General features: G+C 40.4%; 1 protein-coding gene across 1 annotated transcript; it reads right to left on the bottom strand.

Moving 5' to 3' along the window:
• Positions 1-8359: 8359 nt before the first annotated feature.
• sstr3 (somatostatin receptor 3) lies at positions 8360-9892 on the bottom strand. Its single transcript, XM_070923012.1, has one exon. The coding sequence runs from the start codon at positions 9890-9892 to the stop codon at positions 8360-8362; it is 1533 nt and encodes a 510-aa protein (XP_070779113.1).
• Positions 9893-11066: the final 1174 nt, after the last annotated feature.

Raw genomic sequence — 11066 nt, forward strand, 5'->3', positions numbered from 1 at the left:
TGTATTGAGAGAGCAATGTAGCTTTAGAGAGATATGTTAGTTATACATATATAATAATATAAACACTATGTATATTCGCGGATAAACTCACAACAATCCTAGTTTGAAAGTTTTATTTCGAAATGATTTACCGGAAGTGTTAGTATGTTATTATATCTGGTATACTCACACGTAGAACGTGTAAACCAGGTACAATAACATACTAATCATATATATATATACACACACACTTACATACATATATATGCGTTTTATTTTCACGGTTTTAACCGGAAATAGCATAGTATCTATTGTGTCCACCTTGATGCTTGTGGCAATGCAGTTGTAATTACTTACTGTGACCACCAGATGGCAGAAATATATACATTTTGCCAAAGCTAACTAGAGGTAAACGAAGAGAAACGCAGCAGGTTGATGGAAAAACCTTACTTCTTTTGCTGTAAATAACAGTTAGGCTGTGCGCTTATCTAATTATTATAGTAATAGTTTTACAGTACAACCATCCTTGCTAGCAAAAAGGCTGCCAAAAAGTAGCCCGGCAATGCCTTTAGCTGTCTCCTTATGTTTCACGACACTTGCCTCCCTTTCGCGTCCTTGAGGTCTCGAGACTCTCCATAATTGTAATGACGAATTATTTCCGTTTGCTTCAGTTTAGTCACTATTTATTTTGAAAGTAAACATCGGAAGTTTGTATATGCTATCAGGTCTAACTTGACGCTTGTACAAACATGGTGCAGTTCCTAACTGTGGCCACTGGAGGGCAGTCAACTCCCGTAATTGTACCTGCTCTCATGTCAACTGTGATCGTTTATTCAGCTTTTATGATACAACATGGAGGTATTGAGGGCTGACTGTAACTTACAGCTGTCATAGGAAGGTTAAAGGACACAGACATAAATGAAATATCCTCCAACAGCATCAACGCTGTACTACTAATCGTAATGAAGCATGTTATGCTAACGTGAGCTCTAAGGCTGGTCGGTAAATCTCAGGTCAGACAGGTCTCCACACCAAAAAATTGTTATTAAAACAACTATTACAACAGTTACTAACAGTTATCATGTTACTGTTAGTAGTAATAGTAATAATTTGTAGTGTTTCTAAATACACTGTGACTGCCATTAATTGATATTGCTCAACATAATATAATACAATACAATAGAAGGCAAGACTGTTTATCAGTATAAATATTTATTTCAGATTGCTGGGTTGCAGTTTCCAACCGCGACCACGAGAGAAAAGAGAGAAAGAACAATCAAAATTATCATTTCATAATAATTTATGTTGGTTCGTTTATGATTTTTACATTCTTTTATTTTGAAAGAATGAACGGAAGTGTCACAATGCCATCATATCTAGCTTGACATCGTGCCTTGATGTAATTCCTCACTGTGACCACTGGAGGGCAGTAAACACTCAAGAATCTACACCAACATCAAGGCAGAAAACTATTATCAAAACAACACTAAAGTAACACATTTTTATCAATACTCGTGTCATTTCTAATAATCACACTAATAATTATATAGTTTTACATGTTTAAATTATTATATATTATACTGACATTAATACTGTTAACCATTGATTTAAATGTAGTGTTGCAGTTCCTCATTGTGACCTCTGGAGGGCGATGAACACTCGTGATTCTTAACACACTCAACTCCAGCAACGTCAAGACGGACACAATACCACAAAACAATGCTACAAAAAACACAACTGCACATTGTTAAAACTTTAAAACTGTAAATAAAGATTAGATTTGTATTTGTAGAAGTATTTGGTATTTGCATCCTCTTTGAAGTCAGGGGATAAAAAAACATAATTCAACCTTGATTCATTCATCCGTCAGAGCGTTTTAATTTGCCTTTTGAACGCCATGTTTAGCAGGTAATTAGGTGTATACCTGAGTCACGTACACAGACTCACAGTCATGTCTTTGTAAGTGTGAATGAGAACAAACACACTTATCTTCTCTGCTGTTCCATGTCAGGCCTCCGGTGTGTTTCATAAACGAATCTCTGGATCAAATTAAGATGTTATTCAAGCACCGCAAAGGTCAGAAATCTGATTAACAAACACAAAGATGGCTGTGTGATGGATGTTAGTTAAATATAGTACAGATATTTCACATGGGACTCAGTCAGGCGATGAATGATGCTGCTGCCCTATCAACATCTGGTCTTTTCAACATCTGCATTCATCTACACATCATGTAATCGACTATTTCTCTTGAGCCATAACAAACCACTGATCTAAACTGTGTACAGTGGAATGTAACTAAGTACATTTACTCAAGTACTGTACTTCAAGGTACTTGTACTGTGCTTGAGCATTTCCATTTTATGCTACTTTATACTTTTTACTGCATTACATTTGTCTGACAGCTTTAGTTACTTTCAGATTACAAATCTTCATACCCTCCCTGTCCGGTGAAACACGTATGTATGTTTTTATGAGCTCATGAAACTTTTTAGAGATACATGGTTCTCACAGGACAGCGACGCTACAAACATATGATGATATGATGCATCGCTGTAGATTAAACTACCCAACAGTATATAAAGTAGTTCAAAATAACTCCACTTTAAACAGATATATTATATAAAACGCTCACAGGGAACATTTTACTGCACAATAAGAACTTTTACTTTGGACACTTTAATTGTGCTGATAATACTTTCATACATTTACTTCAGTAAGGTTTTGAATGCAGGAGTGAAGTGTTTTCACAGTGTAGTATTGGCACTTGTACTTAAATGAAGGATCTGAGTACTTCCTCCACACTGACGTGTGTATAATGATAATACCTCTGTGAGATATGAGTTCAGCCATTTCACATGTTTCCGATGTTGCATCTCGACGCGGTCGTCTTTCAGGGATCTTTCAGCAGCTCTGATGACAGACGGTGAACTCAGTGTGACTGATTATTAATGAAGACTAGATGTTTTCTACTTCCTCACATCGACTTCAATGTGCACAGAAACGAGGTCACTGCATTTCTGATGTTCTGGTATTTAATAACATTAGTGTGTTTTAATTCTGTGCCTCTTTGGTCCAGACTGAAATATCTCTGTTTGATGGATTGTCATGAAATGTGCCACAAACATTCATGTTCACCTCGGGATGAATTATAATAACTGTGTTGATCCCTTCACGTTTCATCTAGCGCCACCAGCAGGTCAAAGTTTAAATGAATCCAATTTAGTTTTTGACCAAATGCATGCTAATTAGCAAATGTTAGCATGCTAAACTAAGACGGTGAACATGGTAAACATTATGCCTGCTAAATACTAGCGTTGTCCCTGTGAGCATCAAAGAGTGAGTTTCCTCTGGTGTGTGTTGCTTCAGGGTGTTTTTGTATTTTGTTTATTTTTTAATGATGTTTGTGTTTCATCACAAATCAAAACAAACGCTGTTGTTTTCATGTATTTAAACCTTTGGCCCCGAGCAGCCCCGAGCCAAACATGACGCTCTCATCAGCGTTAATAAAAGATCCTTAATTGTATTTTTTCCTGGGCTGAGTGTCACTAACACAAACACTTGAGGTTTATTTTTCCTGACTACATGTTCATGTTGTTTCCACCTCCAGCTCTGAAGCTTTTTTCTCTCTCAGAGATTTTTTCTCCTTGTTTTGTTTGACTAATTTTAGAGGCTTTAAATGCCAACAATTATCCGGTAATTAGCAACAGAGGAAAGCCTGAAAAAACAAACGGGATTTTGTGAAGCAGAATATGTTGTTTCTGCCTCGCTATCCTGTAAATCATCTCGTGTCCCCTTAAGATTTATATTGCAAACTCTTGTGGGAGTCCAGTGAGACAGTCGAGCTGTCTGTGTGCAAGTTTCTCAGTTCTTAACACAGACGTCTGTGACGGTTTGACACTTTCAAATTGCTGTTAAAACACATACAGCATTTGATTTGGCTACTTTATATATGTATATATTTCTTCCATATTTGTTTTCTCCGAGCTTCTGTTTCTTTAACGCGAGTATCTGAGAGTTAATTATGCATCAGGAGTGAAATGCTAACACCTGTGTTCAATCAGAGAGCCCCCACGCTGGTGATTGCTGCTACAGTACGTCTATTAATACCTGGAGACTAAAGAGGTTTTTGATTGCTTGCACACGTTCCTTTAATAACTCTCCTCTCAGAGAACTGAAGACGTGTCCATGTGCAGACACTAAAACCATCTTGTTTCTTGAGATATTGTGAAATATTGTTGTAGCAGCTCTTTAGCATCATAGTCAAAGTAATTTAACCTGATGGTGGAGTCTTTATGTTAAATAATGTTTTGATAAATATTTAAGAAATAATTAGACATTTTGGAAAATATGCTTAATTGCTTTTTGCAGATGAGAAGATTGATATACGATATGTATAATATTTGTATGATATAATATAAAGCTACAGCCAGCGGCCAGTTAGCTTAGCTTAGCACAAAGACTGGGAACAAGTGGAAACTGCTAGCCTGGTTCTGTCCAAAGATAACAACATCCACCTCCCAGCTCCTCGAAAGCTCACTAATTAACATGTTATATCTTGTTTGTTTGAGCTACAATTATTGATTGTGGTTTCACAAAGGGTAATGTGTTGATCAGTAATGCTAAGCTAAGCTAACTGCTAGCTGTAGCTTCATATTTATCGTACATACTTGAGTGGCATCAATCTTCTCATCTAACTCTCTGCAAGAAAGTGAACAGGCATATTTCCCAAAATGTTGAACTGTTGCTTTAAGAAATTTGAACATTATGATTTTTTATTTATTGAGGATAATTAAGACAAGAGTCAAAAGTTCCACTTAAACACATCTTTTATTTCTTCACACTTCAAATCTAAACGATGTATTCAACGACAGATTCGTCATCATGGCACAAAATACTGAAACTGCAGCAGCAAAAGACAAATAAAACATAATAATATACAGAATCTACATGAACCTGCATCAGCAGAATTATGCTGCACATGTTGCCCTGATGGTTTGAGTTGATCCTCATTTTGACGAGAAAACATGTTTTACAGTGTAATCTCTGCTGCAGACTCTTTAAGGGTGCATGTCCCTCTGGGAAACTGGTCCTGCACTTAAATCAACACCAACACGTCAGCTTAAGTGATTTTTGAAAATACAAAGTAATCAAGACTCCCACTCAGGTAGCGTCACCTGTGGGATCACTCTACAACTCCTGATTACACTGTGGAAAGCACACATGCGTTATTCTGCATGCAGAAGGGAAGCGCTGACGTTCATTAAGCTCGTGTGTGGACCTTGTTGTGTTCTTACTCCTCAGCTGATGACAGTGTTTGCACAGGGTCTCCATACTTCCTCCTGCCAAAAAGTGAATAATAGGCTATTAGAGTTAACTTGAGTCTTGTCCATATTGTACGTGGGTGAGAGCCTGTAGGCAGAGAATCACACTGAGTCATAGCGAAGCCACCGGCAGCCCCGTCAACAGACTACCACCTCCCCGCGTACAGTAAGCGCAGGTGGGTTATCACTGAGGGGAGTCTGGGATCACACAGGCAGGAGGCTCAAACCAGCAGTATTTATAGCCCAACACACACATGCACAAACATTAGTAAACAGCTTACTCACAGAGGGAGAAGCAAACACACACAGTCCACTCGCCCCGAACAAATCTCCGCTCTCATCAAACTGCAAGCCCCCAGGGGCCTGGCAAATAAAGCGCCAGCCGAGCAAATCCCTTTTTAATGTGCCTTTAATGACGGTTTTATGCTCCTCAGAGGATCTTTGCAGAAGGGGGTGCGTGGGCTGAAGGCCGGCCGAGAGGAGCGGCGGCACAGTAACAACGAGCTGAAGCACCGTTTCACTGTATTTACAGCCAGCTAAATATAACGGAGCAGAGTGTGTGCTGCGTTCACACTCGTGAATGAACGGCGAGTTTCGGACGAGTTGTTGCTGTGATTTAGAATGAAATGGTTTTTTTTTTACCTGCAAGTTTTATTTCAATGGTCAGTGGAGGAAAAGTAGTTAAGTGATGAGTACACAGTGAAAAAGCTGGGTGAGCGTAACTACACTCTCAGTATCTGTTGATCCTGGTCCCATTTTAAGTTATTCCCCCTTTTTCCAGAGAAAATACAGCAATTCTACCCGACATTCAAGCATGTTAGTGTTTCTTCCAATTAGGCTAAACATGTCAACTTTAGTGTGAAAGGAAATGATCTCATGCTGCATATTTAGTGAAATGTTGTTAGCAAGATTAAACCTCCGAATTAAATCAGCTTAGACGGGAAATCGACTTTTTCTGTCCTTTAAAAGATGTTTGAGAACCGCTGCTGTATCGTATTATGAAGTTTATTTATCAGCGCTCTTAATTAATAAAAGAGGACTGAAGTGATTTAGTATAAAACTTTCAGTCTCACAATGGACACAAAAAGATTCGGGGGGTGCTATGCTAGCAGCAGCTAATGTAGCCTGGAGCCTGGAGCAGAGATGAGGAGCTACAGAGGTCTGTAGGCTCACTTCTTTCTGACTCCAGACTTTTTCTCATTTTCTAATTTGTAGTCTTCAGACTTCACTCAGCTCCCTCTGGAGCCACGAAAGGCTTCAGACTTTTTTTTTTTTTCCGCACAGCAGAACTCCCCAACACCTGGAAACAGACTTTGATGTGTAAAATCGGTGGAGTTCCCCTTTAAAGTATTTGACTTTGAACATTGATGCACTAGTTTTAAATGTGTGTGTCTGCAGCTCCGTCGTCTGTGCTGAGTTTTGTGTGAAGACTTCCAGATCTCCCGACAGTGATGGAGGTGACGCAGGCTGCACTTCATGAGCTACAGCACACTCATTCTGCGTTAATCAGGTGTCGGATCTAAAGAAGTTTTATGTGTGTGTGTTCTGACTGTTTACTGTACAGACGTCTGATAAATAATGTACTGTGTGTGTTACCAGACCGCTAACATGTGTCCGTTTCAATCTGTATAACAACAAACACACACGTACTAAACCTGCACACCACCACAAAGCCAGTGTGAACGCTGTTTTTCATGATAACTGACATTCCTGACAGTATATCACAAGTACACCACCTGAAAGTTTCTTCTGATAACAACGTGGTAAATTATTAACTTTGCATTTCTGACAGTGTCACAGTTGTACAGGTCGTAACAAAGAATTTATCTCAACTTAAGAATTACTTGTTTTAATCAGTGTTGTACTGGATTAAACACTGCGGCAAGATAATAATACCACACAGGAAAGTATGTGTTATTATACATTATTAAAGCAATATTGTTTCCATCCCGTGTGTGTGTGTTTCAATCAGTCTTGATGTGCAAGCAGCAGGCAGCACAGGCTAGTTTACTAACGTCATCCAGTGTGCAACAGGATGACGTTAATGAATTCTGAGCTTCTGTCCAGAGTGAAAGTTTATCACACGCGACTTTATGCTTTCAGGAAATGGTGCACGATGTCAGAAGAGACAAAATAAATCCTTCACCACAGTCACAATTTCAGCTACCACAGAGTTTAGATTAATTTCAAAGAACACCCAGCGGCCTGAGAGCAGGCCGTATACACAGAAGCTAATATTCACATACGATGTTTGGATATATTTAATGAGAACTAACATGTGAAGGTCTGCAACCCCGTCTCTTACCAATTATGTTTATATACCACTAATTTTCAACGGAAAACGTAATAACCACTGAACATAACGAGCACGAATGCAAGACAGTCTGATAATCTTTTAAATTTTAAATAAGATACAGAAATAAAGATTCTCAAATAAAATCAATCATAATCATCATCATGGCCGCCAATTTACTGAGAGTTTTTTTTTAATTGTATAACTTTATTGGCATATTTTATGACAACTCTAACGCAGAAAATGGTCCAGTATCATCCTCTGCTGAACAGGTAGCCTCATACGGCCATTTTAGGGGTGTCGATTGGGTTAATGATGAAATCTCATGAAAGCGCACCTCCACCTTATTAATATTTAACTGAAACTACGATGTTTACATGATTACATTTCCATGAATAATAGTCATGTCATCAATGAAGTATTTCAGCTCATGTGTAGATGGTTGTAGTGAATGTTGACTAAAGCTTAAATACAGTTTGAGCAAACGATTGTCACATTATGGAATAAAAAGGCTACGAGAACAACAATCAACAAGGTAAAAGTAAATAAAGGCACAACTTTGTACATTCAGTCATGCATATGTACACAATATAAACAGCAACACATTCTGTGTGTTGGTAAAACGGCATCAACTCTTTCAGATGTTTAAGAAACTTTGAGTCCATTGATCAAAAATACCAGCTCTAAGGTTTATTCTGCATGTGGATTAGAGGCAGGCTGCCTGGTGTTGTAATACTGAGTAACATACAGTCCATGTTTTACACTATAAGTAACTTATCTCCAATGAGGTGCTCTGTTCTAAGTTTTCCTCTGGCAGAGTTTTAATGCTCCCGTTCTTGGTTCCATTGAGAAGTAACGGTACAGTCAGTGTGGACCCGTTGACTGGATCTTTCCCCTTCGTGTCCCCGGCTTTGTCCCTCTTGTCCGGGGACGTCGGCTCTGTTGCTCCTGGAGTTGGTCCTTTCTCCGAGTACAGCGGCTGCGAGCTCTGTGGCTGGAAGCAGCTGTTGCCGTCTTGAGCGATTCTGTAGATCTCAGTCATTTCTGAGACGTCTTCCTCGTCATCGTCCTCTTTGTCCCTGATTGCCCGTCTCAGGCTCTCCCTGGGCATGAGCGCCATCTTCCCGTCTTCCTGCCGCTGGCGCTCCATGGGCTCGTGGTTCTCCACTTTCCTCGTGGAGCGGCAGAGCGCCTTCCGGAAACCCCTCTTGAAGTTGTCTGACAAGAAGCCGTAGACGATGGGGTTGGCGCAGCTGTTAGCATACCCGAGCACTACCACAAAATAGTAAAGACACTGGTACCCTGGGGGCAGGGACACCAGCTGGTTGATGATGTTGAGGGCGTAAAAAGGCAGCCAGCAGAAGACAAACACGGCAACAACGATCACAACCATGCGCGTCACTTTTCTCTCCGACTTCCTTCGCTTGGTTGACGTGGCGTGGACTTTTTTACCCGAGCTGCGGATCTTGAAGACGATGAGCAGGTAGCAGAGGCAGATGATAAGAAGAGGGCAGAAGAATCCAACTGTGGAGGTGTAAATGATGAAGGCCGCTTGCCAGATGTTAGCCGGCTGTGGCCAGGCAATGTTACAGGTACCTCCTGCATTCTGGATGTTGGCAAAGATGACCACCGGCAGAACAACAAGGAACGACAGAGCCCAGACAGTGCAATTCACCACTTTAGCCACCTGAGGGCGCCGCCACTTTGAAGACCGAATGGGATGGACTACGGCGAGGTAGCGATCGATGCTCATCACGGTCAGGCAGAAGATGCTGGTGAACTGGTTGATGGAGTCGACAGTCATGACCAGGCGGCACATGAAGGAGCCGAACGGCCACGAGTGGAGGGTGTTCTGAACCGCCAGGAAAGGCAGACTGAGCATGAAGAGCTCGTCAGCGATGGCTAAGTTGAGGATGTAGATGTTGGTCACCGACTCTATCTTCGAGTAGTGCAGCACAATGTGAATCACTAAAGTGTTTCCACCCAGGCCGATGATACAAACGATTATGTATATGAGCGGGATGAGGACTCCTGCCACGCTGGGACCTGAGGAGACATCTGGGATGGTGGAGTTGGTGGAGTTGAACAGCGTCTCGTTCAGATCGCTGTCGTTGAACATGAGCAGAAACAGGGGGAGTCCAGGCGAGGGGCTGGCAAAGCTGCCGTTATCCCACATCTCAGTCGTCATCTCCAGCCCGGGAAGCGAGACGACACCCAGGGATGAGCTCTTTCTGTCGTTTTGTCCTTCTGCTGTCTCAGCTCCCGCCCATCTGTTCTGTTGGAGGAAGAAAATCATGGTTATCTGCCTGAATACTTTTCTACGTTTGTTCCACGTCTGAAGAGACTGACACGAAAAGAAAAAAACATCTTTGTCTTCCAAGGACATGAGAAAGTGTATTTATAAAAAACAATACATGTACTTCCAAAGCTTAAGTGCTGCTGACTTCTAAATGGTGGTTTTAAAAGCTGAAATGTGCAAACATGCAGTTTTTCTTTCTTTATTGGATTGTATGTTTGCACATTTATACAGAAGTCTTTTTTACTGTAAATAAAGATGATGTAGCCTGGAGTCCGACTTTACGCTGCAGTAAATCGTACATCAAGACAAAAGGATGATTGAGACTGTACTTTCTGTTCTGTATGGACCACAAGTTTGTTTTTATTCAGGACACTAAACTTTCTTTCAATCACATTTCAAATTCACTTCAAATCAAGTTTCATCATCATTACATTACTATAAACACTTTACACTACTGCAACAGACCCTCAATACTTTGCAACATTTTGTCAGTCATCAAAAGGCAAGACATTTCTTTTTCTATTTTTTCCCATGTACTTCAAATGTAAGACAGTGGCAGTGAAGTAATCAGCGATTATGCTGCAACAGTGCTCATGAGGGTAATGATGTTGCAAGCACATGAACTGACTCAGTGATTTGCATGATTAGTATTTAGCATTAAAACTTGCGGTAATAAGTCGTGCTTGTTTTCTGAGGACATTTTGTGTATAAGTTCAGCAATTTGAGGTAATTTAAAGGGAAAGAATTTAGCAAGTCAGTTTGGTTCTTTGCATATTGAGACTTCGTTGTGGGAACTGAGCCGAAGCAATAATAAAATACTGCAATATCTGATCCTGGTGAACATCAGCATGTTGACAGTGAAAAACACAGGAAGCAGGTAAAGATAACACAGAGATAAAAAGCAGATGGGATAGAGGTGGACATGAAATGATGAGTCAGACAGGACACAATTAAAGGCGGTGAAGATGGATGTTTGCTGGTAGATTGATTTGACCACAGCAGCTATATTTGGTCCTATTGATACGACAGGCTAATTAAACAGAGTGTGTTCCCACACATGAGGCGATGCTGGTAATTGAAATTTCATTAGCAACCCAGCAGCACTCTGGTTAGCATGAACTGACTCTGTGTGGTGTCAGGAGACTCACGCTTGATAAACATTTTCTATACT

Source organism: Enoplosus armatus, chromosome 17, assembly GCF_043641665.1.
Source record: "Enoplosus armatus isolate fEnoArm2 chromosome 17, fEnoArm2.hap1, whole genome shotgun sequence".
NCBI lineage: Eukaryota > Metazoa > Chordata > Actinopteri > Centrarchiformes > Enoplosidae > Enoplosus > Enoplosus armatus.

What these genes read in the sequence shown, in the direction of transcription:
- sstr3 (XM_070923012.1), bottom strand. Translation starts at nt 9,892, where the DNA reads ATGATTTTCTTCCTCCAACAGAACAGATGGGCGGGAGCTGAGACAGCA.